General features: G+C 39.7%; 1 protein-coding gene across 1 annotated transcript in view; it reads left to right on the forward strand.

Moving 5' to 3' along the window:
• The first annotated feature begins 1779 nt into the window (after positions 1 to 1779).
• The window catches only part of CPXM2 (carboxypeptidase X, M14 family member 2), a 74409-nt gene continuing 48963 nt past the window's right edge, over positions 1780 to 27225 (forward strand). The window contains exons 1-2 of the mRNA XM_013185851.3: positions 1780 to 2505; positions 27083 to 27192. Of these exons, the coding sequence (XP_013041305.3) occupies positions 2178 to 2505; positions 27083 to 27192 (438 nt within the window). The 5' untranslated portion in view covers positions 1780 to 2177. The remainder of the gene's footprint in view (positions 2506 to 27082; positions 27193 to 27225) is intronic.

Raw genomic sequence — 27225 nt, forward strand, 5'->3', positions numbered from 1 at the left:
GCATATATTATTGAAATGTGCATTTATAGCGTTGACGAAAGTAAATAATACAAAATTCCCCCAAATCACATTCCTCAGTCTTTAATTAATGTACACATGACTCTACATTGCATGAAAATACTTTGTTTTGCTTGGAAATGTAAATCCTCTTCTGTTTCTATGGAACACTTTCGATCACTGCAATGACTTTAAGAATTTGCAGCTAGGGCTTCTTTAGTTACCAAAAATGTAGGTCATTAATGATGACATGGAAAATTCAACTCTGTGATGACTTCTGTAGACATGAAAATGTCCACAGTATTTGCAAAAGAGTGTCTGTGCTGCAAACAGTAACAAAAGTATGTACATCTTCCGTACCTCATGCTCTGTCCGTGGAAGTTGGGATGAAGAAAGAGGACCGAATAGTTTGGAAAGGGAAAACAAAGTACGAACATCTGTGAAATTGCTAAATTGGAATATCCAGGATATTCAGCCTGCCACTGAATACAGAGGACAAGCAGCCTGTTTCACACACTGTGCTTGGTGTGTCTGAGCTCCCATATTTCCCCCAGTCACTGCACGAACTGCGCCAAATGTCACAAAGCCTTCTATTGCAGATAAAACTATCTGAAAAGCTTAATTTTTAACATTAACTGCCTTTTTTTCAATTATAACCCAGTAAAGCAGTGGAAAAGCAAAACACCTTTAATTCTAGTTTCGGAAAATGAAAATCCCTATCTTCAAAAAAGAGAAATTTATAGTTCTGAGTTTTAAAAACATGTAAAATATAAAATATCGGACTGAAAATAACATCAATGGTGAAAACAATTTCTTTTTTTTTTTTTTGTGTGTGTGTCAGCAAAAAGGAGGACTATAGACACAATGTGTTCACTAAATTGCTTTTGGAATAGTGATTAAGAAAGCAAAGACAATAATTAAGTACAGGGGACCGGATCACTCACAATCTGGAAACGAAATATTCCAAAAGATATAGGTACTGAGATGTGAAATTGTGCTTATTATGTTATTAAAGTTATGAGAAACACACACAAAATGTGATTGCAAAGGCAGAATGAAGAGCGGAGTAACAGATGTAATACTTTCTCCTAGGTGACTGGACAATGGCAAGAAATTCAATATACATGATGAAAATATAAGCTGGTATTTTCAGCACAGGAGTGAGGATTCATATTTCATGTGGGCCAATGGCTGCACATTTCCTTCAGCACTGAAGGTTATTTTGGAGGTAAGAAGAAGATGAAAGACAAGACTTTATCCCCAGACAAATTGATTCCATTAACGACACTGGGTTGCACGTGTGCTGCTGCTAGCAGCTTGGAAGATCTTTCAGAGAGAACAAAAGTCAGGATCTTTCCAAAAAGAGAGAAAAAGGGCTTCCTGATGTTCAGTTGGGCCATGTCCAGTGAGCACCCCTATGTCCTAGGAGAAGCCTATGAGAAACTGGTGCATGTTGTGTATTTAGTTATATTGTTTGGAGCAACCAGGGAAGCTGGGATCAGTGCTGGAGAGGGATGCTACTGTTGTAAAAGCTAAAAAGAAAAAATATAACAAAAAGATTTATAATACATCACACATGGCATGAGGACTCTTTGACACTGACTGATCACACGTACGTGTGCATGCCGAGTGTCAGAGCAGGCAGGTTCGCCCAGGGCTGTGTGTGCCCACCCCCATCCTGCACAGCATCTCCCAGGGGAGGGAAACACTTTTACGCGCAGGCTGGGAGGCGAAGGCATGCTGCCAATTCTACTTTTCTCTGACTAAACGCTCACTTGGATCGGCTGCATGTGGGAAGACTAAAGAAACTCTTAGGCGATTTAGCCAGAGCTGCCTCCTAGCTGCGTTTTTGAAAGAAAGCGACAACAACGGAAGGAAAAGCAGCAAGAGAGTTGTGCTGGAGATCACACCTGCCAGGCACCGGCAGAGCGAGCGCCCTGCCTTTCTCGCGTGCGCTTGTCCGTCTGTCTGGCTGGTAAGCCCAGCGATCACATGCATCCCGCTCCTGCCCCCTCCCTCCGCAGCCCTCTGTCCCGCTGCACGCCTCGCAACTTCTGCAAACTAGCCCAGAGCAGAGGCACTTTCCGCAGACGGGCTCCCTTATCCCCCTGCCAGGGCTTTCTGCTTCCCCTTCTTCCCAAATAAAGTTCAGGGGCTTGCAGAAGAGAAAGCAAACACTAATGATCGCCCTTGGCAAGGAAAGCTCATGTTCGCCTCAGCTCTGCCTCGCTCTCTGCGCCTTTGGGCTCCTATTGCTGGGGGATCTGTCCCGGGCTGTACCCATGGACGATCAGGATTATTATCTGCAGGAGATTAGCAACAGGGATCATTATTACTCCTTTCCGTACCCCGGAGAAGAGTATTTTCCTTTCACGGAGCAACCTGGAGAGGAGGGAACTATCCGTGCTGCACAGCCAGAGGAGCACCCAGGGTTCAAACCGAGCAAGAAACAGTTAAAACCGAAGAAAAGCAGCAAAAAAGGAAAATCCATTCTTGAAACTCCACCAGGTAACTTTCCACGTCCTCCTCCAGAGCTTGGAGTCTGCTGAATCTCATGCTGACTGTGACTTTTAACATTAATGAATATCCAGTTAATGGGAGTCTTGGTAGTAATAACAATAACTGTGTTCGTGGTGATGATGATGACAACACATTAATTTTTAATATCCTGCAGAACAAGTCTTCAGAACTTTTACAGGCTTTTTAACCCCTTCCTCATCAAGTAAAGAGGTTTAGGAGTGCTAACATACTAATTATGCTGCACTGTAGCTAGTGTATGGACTTTTCCTGCTTAATTACACTTGACAGCTGGATTGTTGTTAAATTTGCAGTTCTAACAACAAATGAAGGGAGACAGATTCTGAAGTACAAGCGGGTTGTAAATGCTAACACCTTACTTTGTCCCTGGTAATTTTAGTGTAAGAGAGGCTTCTGAATTGATTGTACTTAAAAATGTGAATTTCATTTGAGATTTCACTTTAAAACCCTCCAGAGGAAGATATGTAGACAAAGATCTTCACTGTAAGAGACTGAGCCATAGCAAACTCAGTGTAATTATTGGCCTGTAAAATAAAGAAGTTAAGCGACAACAAAAATTCCTTATAAAAAAAAAATCACTTTTTATTTTCTGTTTTCTGCATATGATTGAATGAAAATATGCAAATATTTTTAAAATTTGCAGAAACTTGGTTAGCAATTACAATCCAGTTGTTCCCATTAAGAGCTAGTTGCACCACCCTGAAGGAAAGGTTTATTCCTGTGTTTTCTGCATGTATAGTAGTTACTTCTGGTAGGTTTGGGACACTCAGAACTGAATTTAGCCCATGAGATCAACTTCAGAGTTGTACAGTTAGGGGCCAAATGACACTCACTTAAAAAAGAACTCCTCTGGACTTCAGAAGGAAACTTTTAATGATAACAACCAGAGTACAGGGCACAAAGTGTGCAACCCAGAGACGTTACTGTTTGCAATGCAGCAAAACAGAGTATCAAGGGTTGTATAGGGACATTAATTTTTTTTCCATTTACATCTAGCCAACAGCAAACACAGAATTTTCAATTTAAGGTTAACACTGATAGAAATCAATTAGTCTTTGATTAGAAAAGTTCTTAGCTGTTATAATAATAAACAGTGGTAAGGAAATACCATTTCTGAAATCTTGAAAACCCTTTGTGGGGCAGCCAGTTTGGATTGCCAGTGTAAATCAAGGCAGAAACCACAGACAAGAGCAAGATCCATCGGGGCCAGAAGTATGCAACAGTTTCCAGGTCTCAAGTACTGCCTCATTTGTTATCTAACCACGGGTTTTTAAGTTACCTCATTAGGTCCCAGGCTTTTTCTTATTCAAAGTGGTAGATGCAACACAGGATTCCCACCTGTAGTGGGGTGTTGTGCAGTTCAGCTCTGCTTTCACCTTTTTTGGTTGGCTTTTTTTTTCCCAGTTTCCCTGGCACCATGATTTCACACATGCTCCAGAAAGCACAGAAGCACAGCAAGGGGAATGACTTCTAGTCTGGGAGGGCAATGTTCATTTATCTTGGCAGACAGGCATCGTTCTTGTTCCCCATCTGGTGTGCTGAGCACCTTGCAGGTGCAGAGGAAGCAGCAGCTGTACCGATGTCGACCTCCTTCATTACACAGCACTCTTCCCTTCCCAGCCTGGTTTGTTTTATGCACTGTGCATATGCAGCACAAAATTCCAACTATGCTGGGAGACCAAACTGAGGTCTTACAGGCATTTCCTAAAAATGTTTGATTTTTCAAGTAGAATCACATTCCTTTTCTACATAGGAAATTATGGAATTAGATAAGAAAAACAAACAAACAAGCAAAACTCTTCCTTAAACTCTCCCCCAAACATACTCCATTGTGTGCCAACCAATTGACTTGTACAAGATTCATTTTAATTTCTGATTTACTGCTTCTTGATTTCCACCCTACCTGACTCTTTTATTTCTGTGTTCAGCCTGGTGAGCTCCTCCTCAGTCCCCTCGTCTTCCTCAGCGTGGCCAAGCACAAGGCCAAGGGAAGCATGGGTGAAACTTATGATGCTCAACCAAAAGCAGCTGGAAAGAGCTCCATTGCTGCTTTCACAGCAGGCATGTACTCTTTTGACACAGCTACCAGCTTCCAAGCTTCCACCAACCACCTGCAGTAAGAGGTTTTAAAGCCTTTGAGCTTTGTGAGGTTAGCCAGAGGTAACACAAACTGATTTCCTCCACCAAAGCTTTGCTCCTTGCTCCAGCACTTGGAAGCTTGACACCTACTCAGTAAGGTGGTTGTTAGGTCTACTTTAATATGGTAAAATGCAATGTGTTCCCTCGGGAGAAGTTGAACTATATTAACAGAAATAGCCATAAAAAACCCTAGGGCAGACACCCAGAAAACAGAATGGCTACCATTTGTTGAAGATGCAAATAACTGAAAACAGGAGTCATTTAAAAGGAAGTGTCAGGCAATTTTAACTAGATACAGTGATAAAAAATTCTGGCTATAACATCTGAAATCTCTCCTTTTCCTTCTCCCAAAGGCAGCCAATGGCAACAGGCAGCAGTCTAGCAAGGGCACGGAGAAGACATCCAGGTCCCAGCAGTACAGTGCAGTGCAGTGACACCAAAGCCTAGTGCCATGTCATTGGGTTTGAAATGAATAGCTGAACATCTGGCCCTGCACAGAGGTGCCTAAATAATAATACATAATTATAATTTCTCACATTTGGCCAATTGGGAGGACAACAATGGTGGTTACCAAACAGCCATGAACAATAAAGACAAGTCTGGCTGTGTGCGTGTTGTACACATGTGTATACATCCATGTACTTATACATGTATTCAGAACTGGAAATAATTTACTGGACATGCAGTAAATACAAAAATCTGCTTTTTGTGAGGCTCACTGGAAGCTGGGGCATGTGGGATTAATTAGTTGTAACAAACAATAGGCTGGCTCAGAGCTGGGATGAAGAAGGCGGAGGACCGGGAAAATGTGATCTGCCCTTTGGCTGAGCAGCTGGTACTGATCACTTCTAGCTTTGAATCAAAGCTGAAATCAAACTTAGCAGTCTGAAGGATGCAGCACATAACAGATGACACGGGCTCAATTTATTTAAGCTAATTACTAAAGGTGGTGAGAATATAAATGTTTTCAGTCTGTGAAATATAATTGCAGGAAGAAATACTATCGATGTCAGTGGGGTTGCAATATATGTATATGTTTGAAAAAGTATTGTTGGAATCAATATTTGCAAATATTTGATTCAGATAACAGCAAAAAAATATCAGCCTGCCTTCTTGCCCTTTAAATGACTTATAAATGAAATGGTACTAAGTCATCGTTGGAAGGTAAACAGTCAGATTGATGGGTTTCTGTATATACAAATTTCCCTTTTCTAATTCCATCCTAGCTTATTTAGGCCTTGATCCAAAGCCCATTCAAATCAGTGGAAAGAGTCTCATTAACATCAGTGTTTTTCTTTTATGAGTTCTTTAATGGAGTTTAATAAATGCTGCCTCAGCTACCACCTGTGTGGCAGACCCCCACAGATGGTTTGGGGCTTTGTCTGCCTAGAGGCCAAAACTCACCTGAGAGAGGTTTATGGGCTGAGGTGCCCATGAACACTGCTTAATATTGCCTATTGCTCAGGGTCACGGTTAAACCTGCATTCCTATTGTGCCTGAATGTGCCACAATTATATCTGTAATTATACATTCTTTTATACTTTTGCTGTTTTTCAGCATAGCTATGAAATAGCTTCAAAAAGGCAATGCAAAAGATACTCTATTCTATATTGCCTTTCATGTCTAACATGATACCATTCTTTCCAAAGGGCCATCTACACAGTTTTTTTTAATCTGAGACTATCAGGTTTGTGGAAAGTAGAGAAATGTGGAACTTACCAAACATTAGCAAAAGTTCTCTCTGGGAAACAAATCTGACTTACAAAATTACACGTTATAGTGGTTCTTGTTCTGTCACCATAATTCTGACTGCCACTGGAAAATAAAGGAGCTGTGTTTGGGTTTTAGTCTAGTTTGTATGCTAGGTTTCCAGCTAGAACAGAAGGAGATGCAGAAGGTAAAGGTAGCCTGTGAATCAACATTGCTTGCCAAAATCAGCTGGGGTTAGCTAGAGAAAAGATGGAAAGGGAGCAGATAGGGAGGAGATTGAAAATGGGCAGGCATGCTGGATGCATACCTAGAGAGCTGGGAGGAAGGCTAGGAGCAAAGGGAGTCATCAAAGTCAGTTTTCTGAAGGCGTTTGAAATCCAGTATGTTGAACTTTGCTGGCACGTTGAAGATGGGGTAATGTCTCAGAGCTCCAGCTAAAAGAAGTCATTAGAAAGATTGGCAAGAAGCATTTTTGTGGAATGCAAGGGCTGAAAGCCAGATGGGGCGGGAGGCTGGTGAGGGTCTGGCAGAGAGCTGTGCCAGCAGCAGCTTTAGGCGATGCATCAGGGAGCTTAGAGGGGTCGGTGTGAAGGGAGATGGGGCAGTGGCTAGTAATACAGCGATTCAGAGGGGCCATGAAACAGGCTTTGGGGTTAGAGAACTGAATCAGAAGGTAAAATGAAGTTTGGGCATGACTGCATACAGAGGCTGATATATAAGTGATTGCTAGTGAGTTGTAAATGACCTATATAGCAACCAAGAATATTATCGGTGTTGCTGTTATCTAACCCACTGGTATCCTGTCTTCAGCCTGGCTTCCATTCCCGAGAAGTCCAGAGAAACTGGAGCACTCCTGTGACCTAGGATGTAGACTGTAATTTTAAAACTTTTGCTTAAACTTCTTATACTGGCACCTTCTATGAATGAACTCCTTGGCCCTACATGCTCTTTGGAATATCTCCCATGAATTTTAATACGACCTGTATCATGTCCTAATTGCCAGATGTGACAAGTGAAGATGAAAACATCTGGCTTTTAATGAGCTTTCTTTCATCTACCAGCTTCTATTTTCTCCTCAGCATTTCTACAAATAAGTAGAATAATAAACCATAACACAACCATTCTGTTTAAGAGCCCATCCTTTAAAGAATGTCACAACAAAAGAGGAAAAAGGATGACTAAGAATAAATAATGGGCAATGCTTTCAAAATCGGCCAACCCTTTTTGATTAGCTATGGCTTCAATGAATAATATAACATGAGAAAAAATTTAGAATAAACGCACTTGATTATGCTAGAGAACACCATATTCTATGATAATTCTCCTAGCAAGCTTTTCTGAATTCAAACTAATTTTTAAGGTGAGAAAAATACCTTTTTAAAGAAGGGATGATTTCACTGAATAGATTTTAATAATATGAATCTGAGCCTAGACCTGTCCCTGAAATACCAGCATATTCTGAGTCAATCATTAGTTGAACTCATTCTTGTTTTCTAATGTTATTCTCTGTTCAGTGAGCTGGTTAGAGAGGTCATTCTGATGGTTCACAATCAAATCTCAATTATTTCTTTTGGGTTTGGCAGGAAGACTTCTATCAGCTACGTGAACTTAGAATCTATCAAAAAGATGAAGTACTGGAAGTTGAAGATATGGTGCAGAAGAAGCAATTTCTTGAATTTTTAAAATATGAGCCTTTTCTTCCAGGGATTTTTCTGAGCCTTGCCCAATTCATTGTCTATGTAAAAAGCAGACTTCTGAAAGATTTATTGTCTGGATACAGGGATGAAATTTGATTGTCATATTCACACAAAATAGCTGCTTGTGATTATATTATCAAAAGGGGGGGGGGACGCACTACCACATTATTATGCAAAGTATGCAATAAATCTGAATAAATCTGGCCTTCTTGTCAGGCCTCTGGTGAGGTTATGTCTTGTGGTACTGCCTGTCTTAGAAAGTAGGGCTTTTTGAAACAAATATACAAGTATGTGCCTTCAACGCTCATTGCTGGTTACCTGTGGAAAACGGAAACAAGCAAAACTGTGATGGAGCTGAAATTTAAAATCAAGTGATTACACATGCAAAACACTCCCACAGCATTTTCTCAGCTCAAACAAACATTCCCCAAGAGAAAACAGAGGTGATAGTAACGATCAGTTATGCTAGGAGCAGGCAATTGCCTTTAATCTTTCTGTCCCTGGGAACTACCTTAATGTATGGTTTGGTCCTTCTTAATTTAATAAGCCATGAATCAAAGAGGGCATTGGAGTCTCTTTGGAAGGGATTTCTTTCAAGGTTGATCATAGCCATCATATCTGTGCATTTACGTCTCTGATGCAGAAGCTACTTCTCTGTAAACTTCTTGAACACACTGTCCATGCCCTGACAAGAATAAAGCACAGGGACAGCGGATTAAGGGTCTTTAGATGTCACCATGACCATGGACATCTAACACCACTGCTCTCTGATAACTTTGTTGATGGGGACTTCATTTCCTAAGCCATGGAGGATGCTGATCACTGAACACCTCAGCTATTTCTTTCAGGAGCTTAACCAGCCTCTCTGAAAACCTTTCTCTGGCTTTCCGTTTTCTTCAAGAGGTGTTAGTAGTTTTTTTATTAGTTTTACATATTACTATTAGTAAAATACACTGCAATGTTGACTCGTTACTTCAAAAGTAAATACATTTCTAATTTCCTTGTAGTACAGCAAAAGGAGCATTTATGATTCTGTTGCCTTGTGGTTTTATAGACCCATTTTGGGGAATAACAGGATACTCTGGGTGTCTGCTGTGTGCAGGAAGGGCTGGAGCCCAACCAGAGATGAGCAAGGCATTTTATTCTCCATGCAGTCAACAGGCAGTGCTAAATCAACTTGACAGGTGTAAAAGAGAAACTGTTTCTCTTTTTTACCCATAGCTAAAAATGGCAATAAAAAAAAAGGTGAGAAAAACAAGAGGGGGAATGAAAAGATGCCAGATGGTGACTCTGAGAGTCAGAGTGCCTATGAAGACATCAGAGAAGTATGTGAGGATCATTTAAAGCATCTTTGGAATACTTGGGTTTAGTTAATGATCTCTCTAGCCCTGTTTGAATTAAATTAAAAAGGATATTCTGTAAAAAGGATATTCTAGAGAGTCTGTTGATAGATATCTGAGTCCTCTTATGGACATCAAATAGTTCCTTTCTGCTGGGTAACATACCGATATTGGCAAGCAAGGATTTGTACCATGTTATTACAGGTTAAATGGAGACAAGTAAAAATGAGGGGTTTATTCTTTATTTCCACAGTGAACTACGTCATTGTTTCTTAATAAAATGAGGCTTTAGTGTGACTTTCTGATTCTGGAGTGGTGTTTCAAGCAGCTGTCTTATAAATGGGAATCTGGCTCAATGCACTGTAAAATATATTTTACAAGAATGTCTTGTAAAACTTATATGAAATACTACTAATATATCAGAAAAAGTGAATGATTCCCTGTTCTGACACAAAACAGAGCTTCAAACCTGCTCTGTATGGTATGTGTGGGGCTGAGTCTCAGAGTGTCCACTGGGATTTGATATTGAAGAAGATCAGACAAAAGCTGAAAATCTTCAGCAGACCATAGTGACTTCCAGTAACTATTAATCACAGGTGAAGTTCAATATCTGATTTAGTAGTGAAAGCAACCAAAGGCTTAATCTTCTGTTTAATTGCAGTTATTTACAGTATGAAAATACTGTAAGTGTACAGTTCTGTTATTCAGTAAATAATATAGCTCTGCTGCTCTGGTTTCACACAGATATTAGCAGGATGCTGAATTTGCAAATGTGCTGCTGAATCAAACAGTCCAAACAAGGAATGTAATAACTGTTATTTTATACATAAGTTAAACATAGTTCATGTACTGGCAGCATACACTTCTTTTTATTTCTTTCTACTACAGATCTTATCTACTCTGAAGTTTCTAGTTACTGGCATGGAAAATTTAATATCCAAGGTGAATAGTGTATCTGAATATTTTCATTTATTTATTTAATAGTGGACACAGTGGACAGATCTTGACTATTCAGAAGGAGACACTGGATATGTCCCAAAGGTGAATTGCAGGTACCTAAAAGGAAACTATGCTGCGTGTACAAATTTTCTAGTTGTCTTAAAGGCAAAATAGTAATTAATTGGAGATTTGTGCATCTAAAAGGGGACTCAGCTGCAACTTAAGCACCAGAGTCCTCTATTCAGCTTGTTCTTTTTTACTTTTGGTCCTCAATACCTCATCCAGACAATGACTAATAGTTTCCTAAATCTGATTTGCTTTCTTGGGTTACGTTGTTTGAGTGCTTCCTGTAGATTATTTCTTCTTCACACTCGCAAGTGTCACAAATGCAGTACCTTTCTTGGCATTTTCCTTCCTGTTGCCTCTACAAGACTGATCCTTCTGTCTGGGTACTGAAGGGAACCTGAAGGGGAAGCCCAAAAGTCCCAGTTTGACTTATAGAGTTTTCTTTGGCCTATAGAGGGGCCCAAGAGTTCTGATCTCTCTTGTCCCCAGATTTGCCTTCTCTCTATTTCCTTATAAGATCTTCGGAGAGTAAATCAGCCTTCATGATCCCATTTCAATGGGAGTTCTGTTTGACAAGAGAGTGTAAAGTGAGGCCAAGTGTCTCCTCCTTCTAACACATATGAGGTTTACTGTAAACTGCCTGAGTGCATTAGTCATCACGATGTGCTGGGAAACATGGTGTTTGCAGTGGAAGCAACTGAGAACTCTGTCTCTCATTCTTTCCCAGAAATTAGAGTATTTTTTCCTTCTCCTCTTCAGAGAGACTGTATCTGATGGTGACAGGTTTATGGCTCTGCTCTACTGTCAGGGTGCTCATATAACATCTGTCAAAGGAAGGGAAGAGTTCAAAGTTTCTTAGAACAGTTGATTTCAAATCTGGATGTAAGCAGTCCCTACCACCACCATTACTACCAACCCTAATGCCCTAATTGGCTTTAATATACATAATATTGCTTTTTCCCCAAAATAGTTTTCAATAGTGTAATGAGTTTGCCCCATGTGCATGACAGGACATCTGAACATGGGACCAGATTTCAGACCTCCCAAAGATTTTTACTGACCTAGGGCATAAATTTCAATTTCAGCCAAAAGCCTACATGTAAAAGTAGAACTTAAAACTTCAGCCTTTGACAACATCAATTTTCTATTTTTCCTCTTAATTGCTTATGTACTGAGAAGTTACAAAAAATATTTCAGAAACAGTTAGAATGATATTTGCCATCACAAGATAGATGGCAAGTACCCTACCCCAAAGGACAGAGCCAATCTTATCTCACCAAGTATTTAATCCACATTCTCTTTGCACACTTTAAATTCCAAGCAAGAATTCCATTGAGAACCCTACCAAAAATATATGTGGGTTATATACAGACGATACATATGGAATTTCCCAGAGTAAATCTGGACTTAGATATACTCCTGGATGTAGGTGACCCAACAGTATGGGGACAAGCCCCAGTTCTCAGTGCATTTTGAACAGCCCAGAAAAGAAGGCTTCTCCTATGGTGAGACAGGGCTGATGAAAAGAAGGGATGTATAGTCAAGGCCAGCCATAGCCAGGGCCCAGGGCATATCCCAAGATGAAGAGAAAAATTCCTTACAGCTCTTCTGACAGATACATTGCCCTTAGACTCCTTTGGATGCTTTTGGATCCCAGCAGAGGACTGCAGTCCAATTCTTTTCCAGAATCCTCTGAAGACTGTCTCACATCTGGTCCAGTTCCTTTGCATTGGATATTTCATTAGATACGTGTAAGTGACAAAAATGGGCCCCAAAAATATTTTTTCCATCTTATAGAGGAACAGATGACTGAGGGATCATATACAGAAAGCAGAAAGCTGTGAGTCTTCTTCCAAAGGCCTTTGTGAATGCTTCCATAGTGAGCCCAGACACTGCAGAGATCTATAGATGGGTGGGATGCACAAGGCTCAGAGTAGAAAATTAGGCTGAGATAAATTCCTCAGCTGCCAAACTTGCTGCACAGGAGGAATGAGGTATCTGGTCACTGTAATCACAAGGTTTAGCATCTGTTCTCTGCCTGAATGACTGAATTCTTTATTGAAAAAGAAAAAAAAAATATGAGGGCTAATATATTCTAGATCCATTTTTTTTCCTGCAAAATTAAATGCTTGTTGCTTAGGATCTGAAAACACTTCTATAGAGAAAAAAGGATGATGTCTTTTTGCAAGCAATAGTTCAAGTCCACAATGAACAAAGAACAAAGCTCTCATCCAGCAACTGAACGCATTCAATGTTATTTTAAACTATTAAATGAAAAGAAGGGAAAAATTCTTGTGGATCTACTTTCTAAATAATCCAAATCATGACAAATGCTAGTAATATATGGAATACAAAATATTGCAGACACATCTGAATTGTCTGATGTTGCTAATAATATGCAAAGAGCAAATATGTACTTTGGCTTTTTAATGCTTGAAATGCTAGTCAAATGGCAATGACTGAGAGAGAGACCATACACTCTTACAAGAGAACTAGAATGGGATACTTCTCAAAATACAATTAAAAAATGCTAGTATGGGAGTTATGCAGCTAAAATGCCACTGAGGTCTTTGAAAGCATAGAGAGAAAATAGCACAGAACTATTCCTCTGCAAAACTGTTCCATATTTCTAGTCATTAATCCTGAACCAGATTTTTTCATCCCAATTAACAAGTTGAAAAACATTTTGTTATGCTCAGGGAAGCTTGCCTCGAAGCTTTCTCTCTTCCCCTTCTTTCCAAGTGCAGAATACCTATGCCCTCTGAATAATTCCAGCTCCTGTGGGTGGCTGGGAAGATGGGCTCTCTATGGCAGTGGCTGAATTAGTGAAAAATCCTGGATTATGGCCTGAACTTTTCATGTTAGCACATTCAAGCTTTACAGCAGAGGCAAAGACTCTCTTAGCAATACCACAGGCTATTTATTGCTAGTACAAGACTGTTCTCCAGGTAAAGGATGTCAAACCCCACTGGGCAGGTAGCATATATTTGGGTTTATTTGAACGCATTCCTGAGGAGTCCTCATTGGATCCACAGGCTGGTAAGTGGTAAGCCTTTGGTGTGGATCTCTGGGCCTTAAAGAACCATACATTCATGCATGCATTCAATTTTAAACTCACTAAAAGCTCACATTTGATGTCATTTGAAACTTCTGACACACTTAGCTTCCCATCAGTGAGTCCTATGTGCCATATGTTTAGCTTGTGATTATGAGCCTTTGCTGGACCAAGGCTGAGTTGTTAAACAAATCATGAAAGATGTTTAGAAAGAATGAATTTGGGGAATCTTTTTGTGGGCTGTGCAACATTTCAAGGAGGCTTCATAGGAAGCTGGAATGAGGAGGAAGGACCTCTGGACACGCAGTCATTTGGGTTGGAGAGGTGCCTACCCTTTGAGATGTTTGTCTGAACCTTGCCTGAACTGTTTCAGATCTTTTGCTCTCTAGCATGGAGCTGGAGTTTTGCAAGAGCTTCCCTGCTGAACCTCCAGTCCTTCCCTCCAATCAGTTGAGAAATATTGAGTGCCATGTCTTTCTCATGGTATTTTTAGCATTTCTCTTTCTGCAGGCAGCAAGCTAGTGAAAATGCTGAGCACTCAAAATGCAGCAGATATTAATGGAATTTCTAAAACCACAGAATTCTAGTGCTTGATTGGGCTTGAGGCATTTATTTATTTACTTTTTGTAAGTTCCCTAAACTGGCTCTCCCATGACTAGTTCAAGGGCAGGTAGAGATGGGGAGGTAAAATGTATGGGCTATCATATGTGCACGGTGCCATCTTCACAGTGGACATCTGAAAGCTAAAAAGCCATCTGAAAACTAAAATCCTTTGGGAACAGAAGCAAAAGCTCATGAGAAAGAGAGCTGGTGAAACGTGGGAAAGGGAGAGCCTGACTGCAGGGTGCTTGTGTGTTTTCTGAGCTCCATAAAAGTCTTTTTTTTTTTTTTTTCTGAAATTACTTTAGGGAATAATTAATTGCCTGTGGGAGCTGGGCTCTGTGCTTAGATCTCTGCATCAGTGGCCCATTTTCAAGAGGGATTCTTGTGCTGCCCTGGAGTTTGTGTCCCACAGTGAGCCCAAACACCATCCTTGGACCTGTTCTCTCCTGCACCCCTCCTGCACCCAAGTAACTCCTTCCTTCTTTCCTTCCTTCCGTCCTTCCATCCTTCCGTCCTTCTGTCCTTCCATCCTTCCATCTTTACTTCTGTCATTCTGTCCTTCCTTCATTTTTCTTCCTTCCTTTCTTGCTTGCTTACTTTCTTACTTTCTTTTTCTTTCACTTTTTAATGTGAGTAGTCACATTTCAATCCAGGTCTGGGGTTGATTTCCTCAAATCTTTGAGATCTAATTGTTTCTTGACTTTTTACTTCCTACAGTTTTGAACCCTTAAAGAGTCTGCTTTCAGGGTGCTTCTCAAGGGTGCAACAGCTTGGACTTAGAGTGCTCTAAAGAAAGGAAGAGAGCTTTGTTATATGAGTTCCTAAATCTTTTGCCTTTTAGGACTTCTGGGTATATCCAAAGAACCTCCAGTTATTTTCTGTGTGCCCTTGGCCAATTTTTCATCCTCTTACTAAAACAGTTTCCACTGTTCAGGATTTTAAATGTATCAGCTACTTCTGACTTTTTAGTACAATATTAGAGCTGAGCTTGGATCAACTGTGAAAAAAAAAAGAGTACATCAAAAAGAATAATTAAATAAAGAGCAAAAAAGCCAACTAAACTTATTTTTTTCTTTTACTGTGCTCAAGGAAATACAAACATTCTGTTTTAAGGGTTGGGAAGGAGCACACGGTTTGAAATCGGGTTAATTGTAACCACACAACTTCCTTCTGAAATCATTGTCTGAGCAACAGCTCCAGGCACTACGGGGACTTCTGTGCTTCATGAGGAGTGTTTGTTTTTATTCATTCATCTTATTATTTCATATAAAATAGTAACAACAGATGTGATTTTAGAAAAAAACATTTAAATGTCTAAACTCACTGCTACAGCAGACACACCAGGTCTCCATAAAACCGAGACTTACACCGTATAAAAGGTTTTAAAACCAAGTTGGATAGATTTTAGGTATTTCCTGTCACAGGCTCTCTATATAGGTCAAGTATTTAGCCCAGATGTGCAACCTGGAGGAGGCATAGGCTGCAGCTGAGACCAGCCTGCACGGGGTGACAACTCACAAAAAATCCCTGTGCCCCGAGCAGCATTCCCACCGCTCGCCGATGCTTCCTCGTGGTGGGCAGCTCTGCTACTGCTGCCATAGGAAGAGAGACAAGTGCCAGGGGTTGCTGTAAGCACAGTTTGGTGCTGGGGTGCGATGGTTTGCTCTGCTGAAGTGGCCAGCCCACCTTCCAGGGTCTTCTTGCTGTGTTCATGGAGGCGTGTTTGCAACTGTGTGCTCGTCTACGCACAGGGAGGCAGATTTTAATGCCACTTCTGATTAGCCACATACCCTTTGGGAAGATTTAAAAATGTCAAGGACTAATTTTTCACAGATCAGCAGAGGGGGGGAATGACTCTAAGAAAGATGGTCCTACACTGTTCACCTAGGTATCACTGCAGACACAGATTATTTCTATCCTACATTCTGTTGGTAAACGCATATTTTTAGTTTTAATCGTGAAAAAAATGAAAGATGACATTTCAACTTACAGCTAAGATGACTAATGACTATCTGCTGCCTAAAGGCATAGCTCATACTTGTGCTGGCTCTGAAGTTTGCTGGCTACCACCAACAGCTAAGTCTGAGAGCTAAACTGGTAGGAAACAGCCTACTGTGGAACCCAACAGGGAATAGCAAAGTGATTCTATCTTCACTTATTTGCTTGTCTTAAGCTTTGGACTGCTTCATCAGAGGAAGCTAATGTATCTGTTTCAATATCACATTCAGCATGTTTCCCACCTTTTAGGAAAGTAAAACAAATACAATTTGGTCTATGCTAGGACTTAAACTTGATTAAAAGTATAAAGGCATTATGTAGTGCTGACTGGCAAGTAGCTGATTTCAGTCTCTCAGCTGTAAATTTAGTACTCGGGAATGGAGGCAACAGAAGCAGCGGCGATAAAATTTAATGGTTCAGCAGCACAAATGAGAACTCTTTTACAATCTTTCTTTTTTGTTTTTTTTGTTTTGTTTTGTTTTACTCTATGTGTGTGTGCTTCGTGTCTGTGCTAGGAAGACAGAAAGTGAAAACTGGGTGATAATATAGTGGTGCCATTTATTTCAGTGAAGTTATGAGTTTGTAGGTAATGACTGAAGCTATTCATATCTACTTCACCACTAGGTCTACTATAGCCTAAGGTGTGTAATTCTGATCCTTGTGGTGGGGAGCCTGGGATCCTTGCTTTGATCCAGAACTGGTGGCTCTGCCCCTAAATCCTTACAGCTCACAGAATCCTTGGAAGATCCGTATTTCCAGGACCCAAAGTTTAGGCAATTTGCTAGTTTATGTATGTTTAAGGAGTTTCCTGACTAAGCTGTTACTCCGTACATCTGCCTAGTGAATGTGCTATACTGAGCTATGGGTATATTAGATTCTGAATAGAGTTACTACTACAGCTTTCACAGGACGGAGAGGAAATTGATTGTACCATAAGATATTTTTATACTCATACAACTGTTTGTATGCAGTTGTACTATTTTTGGTAAAATGCACTCAAATTGAATTGTTAAGGTGGTTAAATTTTAGCACTTTAAAGGTGTCTCATTTTTTGGGCCATGGTACTATCTTAAGATAGTAGCTATTTTCTGTCTTGATTTTATACTTGTTAATGGTATTCCAAGTTTCAATGTTTATTTTTAATAGCAATTAAGTTCTTATTGTAAAATCTTTGGTCTTGCAGTATACCTCAGTGATTTGATATTTTAAGCTATTTCTGGCATGAGCATATTGGATAGATATGCATTTTAATGGTAATTTTAGTCCTATACCCAGCCAGTCTGCAAGCAGTCTGACTGTTTTTTTTTGTTTTGTTTTGTTTTTTTCCTCCATTGTTTGGCTAAGTCTATTTGTTTGGATCTGGAAAGAAAAGAGTCGTTCTCATTTTTGATGTCTGTACTCAGTTTTGTGGCTTTAGCTGGAATTACAGGAAGTCTTCATCCCATGCTTCAGAAAAACATCAGAGGAGACATTTTAAAATAAATAGTACGTAAGTCAGTATTACTCAAAGCTTATAATCAAACGTTAAGAACTGATATGTTATTTTTCAAACCGTATTTTTTTTTCTGCTATTAAAGGGAAAAATATTTCTTTTTCAGGGTGAATAAATACACATATTCTTTTGTAGAGAAAGTGGAGGACTTGTCAGCTTTGGATACAAATGAGAGGGTACCTTGTATTATGAGCAACTGGAAACCTTTCCTGGGGCTATGTCTACAGCAAGACTTAACACCTAAATACAGTGATGGTCCACACTGAATACAGCTTGTTATCACATCATTTCTTTTTGTTAGGGCCTGTTGCTATGACAGGGTTTGGAACATGAAGCTGTTTGATTCCCACCCAAGTCAGGTCAGTGTAGGTGGTGTTCCCATGGGCAAGCACAGCAGAAACTCCAGGGTGCCTACCTAAAAACCCCTCTTTCCTCCACCTTTTTCTTCTACTAGAGGGAAGAAAAGAGAGGGGAAAGGGAGACAGGCCCAGTTTCAGACATGCAAGAGCTATGGGCAGTATTTCCATACCATCTGGAGGAGGAGGCACTCCAGGCACTTACAGGCATGGTTGCTTCTTCACCCCTAGCAGAAGCAGCATAGGCAGCAAGATCCAGTTCCAGGAGGAAAACTGGGACATGCTTCTTTTGCTCAGTCACACTGGCTCTGTGCATGGAGGATACAGCTCCTGTACTGCCCATGTCATAAATCACATCACCTCCTAGGTAGACTGTATGCAGCAACAGGCAGCTCCAAGAAGGTTATATCGTGTCTGGAGTTTAGCTGAGCCTCCTGAGTCTGAAAGCTTGGCCAGAAAACTCCCAGAGAACAGGCTTTCTGGAAATTCCTGCCTCTAGCTGTGCCAAGAATAACAGAAACTCTTCCGTCTTAAATGTGCTCTTTTGTTGCATCTAGAACCAGCCACAATCTGAATGTGTGAGGGAGCAAAACCGTGAAGAGTAATAAAAAAGTGTACTTTCTGAATACCAAAAATGTTTGATTTCATGTCAGATCTGACATAAATAATCAAGATAATCCTCAATTTATCATTTATTTGACTTTAACCGCTGAATTTTCCCTGAACCTCAAAAACATGAGAAGAAACGCTTTTACTCTTGCATAGAGTTGGCACCCTGCAGCCTTTCAGGTGTCTGCTGTGTCCAGTCCTGCCATCAGTTCAGCACTTAGGTGTCAAAAAAGAAGCACGAAAAAGTAGTGTCTTTGTGTCATGGAAAGGCTCTGTGTGTCACTGGTATCAGGTACGGTGAGGACATAACTTTGGTGGCTTTGAAGCCCCTGGAGAAGATGGTTACAAAGAAGCAGGATATTTGATCATCAAAAGTAGCTTCGAGATATCAGATGGGTCATATTTGTGGGAACCTCACCGAGGCTTTGCCTTCACCTAGAGCCCTTCAAAATGCTCCTTCTGGGTTAATGAGGCTTTGACTCTGACCTGGGTTTTGTGGCTTCTATCCAAAAGTCGTTTTTGTTTTTGTTTTTGTTTTAATCTTCAACAGCAACCACAAAGGGAAGTGTATGTTGCAGTGCTGTGATAAATACTGCCCTCACCTTCTCATATAAGTCACTGACATCTTAAACTCCTGTGCAGTGTTTTCTGATTGTGCTAGAAAAATATACAGCTTTGATGCAATATTAGAACACGGTTAACATAGTTAATGTCATCTTAGGATATAAAAGTTGGCATCTATTTAATCCTTTAACTAATCTTTGATCTGGGACTATAATTCAGTATTTTAGCTTATATATAGGGGATTTGTTGTAAGTGTACATTGCTCATTTTATTCTTTTAGTGCCCTGGGAATGGGTTTATAACAAAAAGCAAATAAAAGCAAAATGTGTTTCTTGAAGAACCTTCATCTGCCTATACTGCTGCAGTTAATCTGGGGCACATGGGGGCTAGGGGTCTGAATTCAGACCAGAAAACAAACTAGCATGCATTGCTAGCAATATTTTGTATGTGAACAAAGTCAGAAAACTGCTCAGACTGAAATCCATGGAGCTGTTTCCAGGGAAAAGCTGGGGCATACCAAGTATAGAGTGTGACTCATGAACATCTGTGAAAATTTCACACTTCCCCAATCACATCTTCAAAACAGCAAAATTTAGCTAAACCATGTTCCCCCTACAAATGGCTTAAGACTGTAAATATAAAAATTTTTTTAGAAAAAGAAAAACATTGTTCTGTTTAATTCAGCCCCCACAAAGGCTGTCTGTGACAGTAAAGCAATCAAAAGATATTTTCAGCAAGTAGCAGGCCAGCAGAAATGTGCTCTTACTGTTATTTCACCTTTCAGGTGCATTACATTTTTAAAATACTTGGCATATCTGTGACCTAAGTATTATTTGAGACACAGGTGTTAGACTGCCAGAGTTTCCATTAAGTTTCCACTATTGGAATGAATTATCAACCACATGTTTCATAGGAAAACTCTAAAGTTAGATGATAGGTAAAAATTTTTTATATTGACTTCATTAAGAAGTTTTGTCTAAGACTATAAAGATCTAAGACTTAGGTCAAAATAGTGTGAATAATATAAGTGTTAAAGTCTTCATCCCCTCAAATATATGTTTGTGTGCTTATCGTACCTATATCAGTAGCTTCACAGATTATCAGTTTCTTCTTTAATAGTGTTTAAGTGTTTTGCTTAAATGAAGCCTAAATTCTGCTCCTACTTTAGGATGGCCCAGAAAAAGAAATAGGGAATCAGAAATTAAAAGTACATCTGCCTTATGAGATGTGACTTTGCCATGAGATGCCTGAGCATGCTGTGTTAGCAAGGATACGTGTTGGGTCCCCAGAGAACAAGGTCTCTGGAGCAGGGACAAGACAGTGTTCAAATCTAATAGGCAAATGTGTGTGCAGAAATAAGAAACTGGTTTTGATTATAGCAATAGGTTGCTAATTTGAAATAGAAATAGCATCCTAAAGCACATCACACTGGCACCATACTGCTTTCCTTCCAAGCAGTGACAGACTTTGTTTGGTGGGTGCCTGCTGGTCATTATTATCTCCTCACATGGGCAAACTCTGGCCACATGAGGGCCAAGATATACAACATGGGCTTTTGACCTTCTAAACTGACCAACGTCATTTTAAAAGATAGTTCATTTGTCCATTGTTGTTGCTGACTGCACAGAGAACTTGGGCTCTGCTGCGTTACTGGAGATCACACTGGTAGTGTATGTTTTGATGGAAAATGAAAAGCTTAAAGAAGTCAGTTATGCTGGGAGGTTGATGAGGTGAAAACCTGATCCAACTTCCACTTGAGTCAACGGGAGTGCTTCCATTGACTTTGCTGGTGCTGGCTCAAGTCTCAAGTGCAAAGACAGAGATATTAACAGCAACGACAAAATATCCTGGCTCTAAAAAATTATTTGCATAGAGAAAACTCTGTGTCAACTCATCATCAGTGCTGCCTTGACTTCCTCCTGTCTTCTCTGAACTGCTGTATATGGATAGTGTAACATCCTTTCTCCCCAGACAAATGTTTGCAAGGGCAAGGGAGCTCTTACATATTTTAAAATGAGAAAGCTCCTAGAGCTAAAACACATTTGGAATCATAAAAAATAAATTGAGTACACTCTGTCTCCAAATGTTAGGGAGACTGTCACACTGCACAAGGATGATATTTCTCCATTTCCAGATCTGAGTGTGATGAGTTAGACAAGCACAGACTTGTAGGGATTGAAAAGGATTATAGGTATGGCTCCTAAAAAATAAGTAAAAAGAAAACATGTTGCTTCTGTTTTCTTGCCATTTGAAGAACTGAACAAGTACTTAAATTGATGGAAAATTTTCTTTAAATAAAACAATCATTTCTCTACTTTGTCTCCAAAAGGACAATACAGAATGATTTACTAAATGCATCCTTATTAGATACAAGAGCTATAAAGACAATCTGTGCTTACCTGACAATCTTTATTTAGATACAAAAAATAAAATAAATGAACAATTTGGGCAATAAAGATGAACAGGAGTGTTTTTCTTGCCCTGTTCATACATATATCTTTTACTTATGACATTAATTTGTTTTTAAGAATGCCTGCTAATAGTTTTACCATAAAGAACAGTAAATGTTGCAGCAGAACAACTATAATTACACTGCATGTATAAAGACAAACAAGCTGGCTCTGCAGAGTTGTTTTTGTTTGTTTGTTTTTGATAAGATTTTTGGTGGAAGATGTTGCATCATTAGGGCATGCCATCATGAGGCCAAAACTACTTTCAAATCTGGGCTAATATATCTGTACAGAGACAAATTGAAATTGCAACCTGAGTTGGTGCTGGCTGGAGAAGGGAGCTCAGTAGCTTCTTCCGGTAGTCCTCTTTTTATAGGTAAGCCCTAAATTATAACTGGAAGGTTCAGATTCCAAGAGGTGAGGTGGGGTCTGAGGTATTTGTTAAGGGTTTCCCCCTCCTGACTTCAAGGGACAGGTGATGGCTAACTGTCAAACTATCAGAAATGTCTTGCTGCCCTTAGCTGGGGTACAAACTTCCATCTGGCTAGCAGAAGCAAAAGAAAATCATGGACATGTAGATATAGCCCTTTTTCAAGATGCAAATGTTATTAAATCTGTATCCATGCCCTGTCTCTTTTTAGGTCTTGGAATTAATTAATTTGATCCAGACATCTTTCTTGTTAATGACTTTTTTTCTAAAGTGAATACCTACTCGTGGTTGAAAATTGCAAATGAAATCATGGTTGGATACAGGCCAGAAAAAGACAAATGCCCATACCTCAGATTCTTCCCCAAACCTGCAGTATTAATGCTTGATTTTATGTCACTGTAAAACATAAATGTGTTGTGGGAGTTTGTTACTAAGGTTTTATGTAAATAGTATGTGGATTTAAGTGTCTTTCAAAGCCACAGATGAATTTTCTGTATTTTATAATAATTCCTTTTTCAACCAGTTAAAGAAATGAAAATAATTAGGTAATTTCAAGTTAAATCTATAAGGTAAGCTGCACCGCTTATCCATGCTACCTCATTTCTGTGTCTTCTGTGTATATCTTCTAAAACAGCAATAAGACAGTCATATCAACTGTGTGGTAGTTTTCATTTTTATATGGAAGATCTCTTAAAATTACATAGAATATATTAAAGCAATAATTTTAAAAGTACAGTATTTATGAATGCCATAAATCAGTTTCTTTTCCTGTATATTTCTTAAAAATAATTAGATTGTCCTAGTTATCTCTAGTAGCATTAAGAAAGTGTGTGTGTATGTGGGAGGGGGACGTCATGGACAACAAAGTAGAATAGATAAACTGAAATTCACAACATGATTCAGGATTATTTTTTTTCTTTAGGGAAATGGCAACTTTAGATGGATCATATTATATTATAGTGAGTAACTTGGGGTTAATCGGATAAAGTCATACTGAAAACTTTGCCCTCTCCATGTCTGTACATTACAGGTCAATGATGCTTCTAGTTTTTTCTCTTTATTGATGATGGAATTCATATGCATGTGAAAAAAAAATATTTCTAAAGTCTTAACAATCAAATATTATGACTATAAATAGAGAACAAAATTTCACTTAAAAGCAAAATCAAAGATCTTGTTGAAGACAGCACAAATTCCATACATCAATGCTACTGAAAAGAATGGGCTTGATCACTTCAAAAATATCATCCCTGTGCAGAGCTGCAGAGATGGCAATACCCAAAAGTCAATGGTCTTTTATCCTGCTGCTCTGTTCCTGGTTGTCACTGGTATAGTCACTGGAGAAAGAGGGGCCAACAGAGAAGGGAATCATAAAATCATGGAATCATTTTAGTTGGAAAACACCCTTAAGATCATCATTTCCACCACTAACATTACAAGTCCATGTCTCAAAACATCACATCTGCAGGTCTCTTAAATACCTCCAGGGATGGCTACTTCACCAATTCAATGCCCGTTCCCACACCTAACCACTCTTTTCCATGAAGAAATTCTTCCTCATATTCAATCTAAGCCTCTCCTGGCACAACTCGAAGCTGTTGCCTCAAGTCCTATCGATTGTCATCTGAGACGAGATACTAGCATCCTCCTTGCTGCAACCTCCTTTCAGAGACAAATGAGGTTTCCTCCTGAGCCTCCTTTTCTCCAGACTAAATAGCCCCAGTTCCCTCAGCCGCTCCTCATACGTCCTCATATTTTTTTCATTAATTTTCAGTCAAGTGCTAGAGCAAAATCCTTCATTTTTCTTACCAAGTTTAAAAAAAGAAATCTCACACACACAAAAAACCCAACCCTTAAGTGATTTGGTAAATTAGTGAAGTGACAGCTTAAAGTCTAATTCACTTCCTGAGAAAGCACATTAGGTGCTCTCCTACTAATTTACATGAAAAACAGTAAAAAATAAATTCCTGGATATTATTGAATAGGTGGTAAATATCCTAATGATTTCACCTGATATATTGTAAAGCTTGACAACATGAAGAAAGGACAGTGTATTGTTAATAACACATTACATAATTTTTATCAAAAGTATCTATATTGTGTACCATAGATAGCTCCTGCCAGGTCTTAGAGCCAGTCTTGTTTCCATTGATAACTCCTGTCAAATTGAGCATTTTGGAATATTGGCCAGTTAATCTGAGGCATTCACAGACAATACAAATAACTTATCCTTAAAAAATAATGAGCAGTCAGACATGTTTAACTGAGATCCATATGAACATTCTTGATCCATATAAACTATTATTGGGCTTCAGTTTCTCTAGAAATGGAGATAATACACACAAATATATGCAGGCAGGTTTTTTGCAGCCTGTAAATAGCCCATCCTGCAGTTTAAGAAACATTGCTTGAAATCCACAGGCAATCCCAGAATACTGCAGTTTCATAATAAATTAGGAACATTTCAGTCTGCTGAATAAAACCAAATCCGGTTCTTTGTACGTACACTGGCAAGTGCACGTCACTCCAGGAACGTCTGAGTGGGCTGGGTAACTCCAGCCAGCTCTGGCAGGCAGCTGCCAGGCTCAAAAATAGCAAGTTTCCTATGGGTTTCATGAAAATAGGTCTTTTTATGGAAGACGGCAATTGTGCTAATACCCCTGCTGAGGAAAATGGGGCTGTGGGGTTATGAGCGATAGGGAGATATTTGATAACAGAGAACTGGGCTGTGAAACGCAATCTGGAAGAGGCCAAGCTTCATTGGATCCTTTGCTATTTGCTTTGTTGGAAATTTTTTACTTTATTAACTTCTAGCAGTACCTAAATATTGTCCTCCTAGCCTCGAGTTAGGTGTGGTATAAACATAGAGCTAAATGATCTTTTATGAACTGAGTATGACAAAGCATCTTGCTTTTGATACTTCTTCATAGTGGTTGAGTGCCTGAGCACTTAGTGTGTGTTTGCAGACAAAAAGACACTGAAATGGAAAAGACTATCTGGGATTACCCCGTGAGATTGATTTCCAAACCTGCCTTGAGGACTGAACTTGTTAAAGGAGGACAAGCAGTTCTCAGCTAAGTAATCTACTGCTGGTGGAGATCTGTCAGAGCCCGAGACTTCTTCCAGTCAGAGTGCAATGAAAGATGAAGCACTCTGTAAGGAAATGCAATTAAAACAATCTGCCAATGAAACAAAAATCCTCTGAGCTGCTCTGTCCTCTGGATTTCCTTATAAATACTGTCTCTTCTCTGTTTTGGATAATTAGATTGAAAGCTCTTCAGAATGAGGAACTGTCTACATTTTGTCTCTTGTGTAATACTAAGATCACAGTTGGTACTTCAGAAAATACATTAATACTTAGCATTTTTCTTTACTGCCTCTGATAAAGACATAAAACTTTGGCCCTGGATTTCTGTAAGAACTTTTCTAAGGATAAGCAAAAAGAACTAGCACAAATGAAGAGAATGTAATATTTTTCCTGAGGGATTTTATGTTGTTATGAGCTGACGAGGAGCATAGGATATCTCATATATATTTTGTCAGTTTGTGCACAGCAATAAAAAACTACATGTGAGAGTCAGACACAGCTAAATAGTAAGTGTGGCACAGTTTCTGCCTCTGCCCTACATAGACTTTCCAATCCCAGTTGGTGCTGACTTTGGGATCTCTAAGCTGTGCTCTGTTGTACCATTTATATGCTCCCCAAATGCTTCTCTGTGGTTTTGTTCACCTTCTCTGAAACACTGAGGGTGCATCTTCCTAACCCCGCCATATTATTTCCAGGACTGAGGACTGTGAGGGACTCAAACACTGGTGCCTGGACTCATCTTAGACCACAATGTTTTTTATGATAATAATGAAGTAGGCTCTTTCCAATGTCTTGTCTTCAAAAGCCAGAGCTTCAGGCTGTAACTTGCTCACTGTTAAAGTAATGGCATCTGCTTCTCAATCTTCAAAGCTTTGTGATGTTTGGAGCTTAGAGAGATGTCCCCTTGTTTCAGAATTGCCCTCTTTGTGCTTGTTGTGCTTTAACCTGGCAGGCAGCTAAGCACCACACAGATGCTCATTCACTGCCTCAGCCTACCCAGTGGGGTGGGGGAGAAATCTGGGGGGGAAAAAATGGTAAAAGCTTGTGGGTTGAGATAAAGACAGTTTAATAGGGCAAAAATGAAAGGGAAAATAATAATAATTATTATGATAAAGGAATATACAAAACACGTGATGCACAGTGCAACAGCTCACCACCCACTGACTGATGCCCATCCCACCCCCAAGCAGCAGCCCTCACCCCAGTCAATTTTCCCATATTTATTGTTCAGCATGACACCACATGGTATCGGATGTCCCTTTAGCCAGCCTGGGCCAGCTGTCCTGGCTGTGTCCCCACCCAGCTCCTGGTGGACCTCCAGCCTCCTCACTGGCAGGGCAGCAGGAGAAGCAGAAAAGTCCTTGGCTCTGTGCAAGCACCGATCTGAAACTACAACACTGGTGTGCTATCAGCATTACTCTCATCCTAAATCCAATGCCAGCTACTAGGAGGAAGATTAACTCTATCCCAGCTGAAACCTGGACAGTGCTCAGTTATTACCTCTGCAGAGTTCAGCAGTCCAGCCTCCCAGCCCTCTGTAACAGATGCTGTTGTGCAATGTGAGTGACTGTGATTGAAGTTTCCAGAATAGATTTTAATTAGAACCATAACTTCATACAGTAGCTTGGAATGAGTACAGGGGGAAAATCAAAACAAGAGATGAAAAAGAAAATGCCAAAAGACAGAAAAATAAAAGGCCATTTTACTGGCATTTTATACTGAGAGGCACTTGACAGGAATTACTCTGCATATCTGTGAAAAACAAAAACATATAGCAAGCAACAATAACTTTTTGAGAACCACAAAAAGCCAGATCCTCAACTGGTGTAAATCAGCATTGCTTCATTGATTTTATGAGAGCTGCCATTTCTCATCGACTTCACTGATGCTGTGCTTGTTGAGAGCCCTGGCCAGTTTGGCACAAGTGAGATCAAGAAACTTGGAATACTTGCTTACAGTTTGCTTTTTAAAAAAAAAAATAATATTTTTTTATAAATCTTTTGTTTTGTAGATTGTCCTCCACTTGGTCTAGAGACTTTAAAAATTACTGACTTCCAGCTCCATGCCTCTACAGCAAAGCGATATGGCCTTGGGGCCCACAGAGGAAGGCTTAATATTCAGGTAACATCAATTTTGCTCCTAAGTGGGAGAACG

This window comes from Anser cygnoides, chromosome 7 (genome assembly GCF_040182565.1).
Source record: "Anser cygnoides isolate HZ-2024a breed goose chromosome 7, Taihu_goose_T2T_genome, whole genome shotgun sequence".
Lineage (NCBI taxonomy): Eukaryota > Metazoa > Chordata > Aves > Anseriformes > Anatidae > Anser > Anser cygnoides.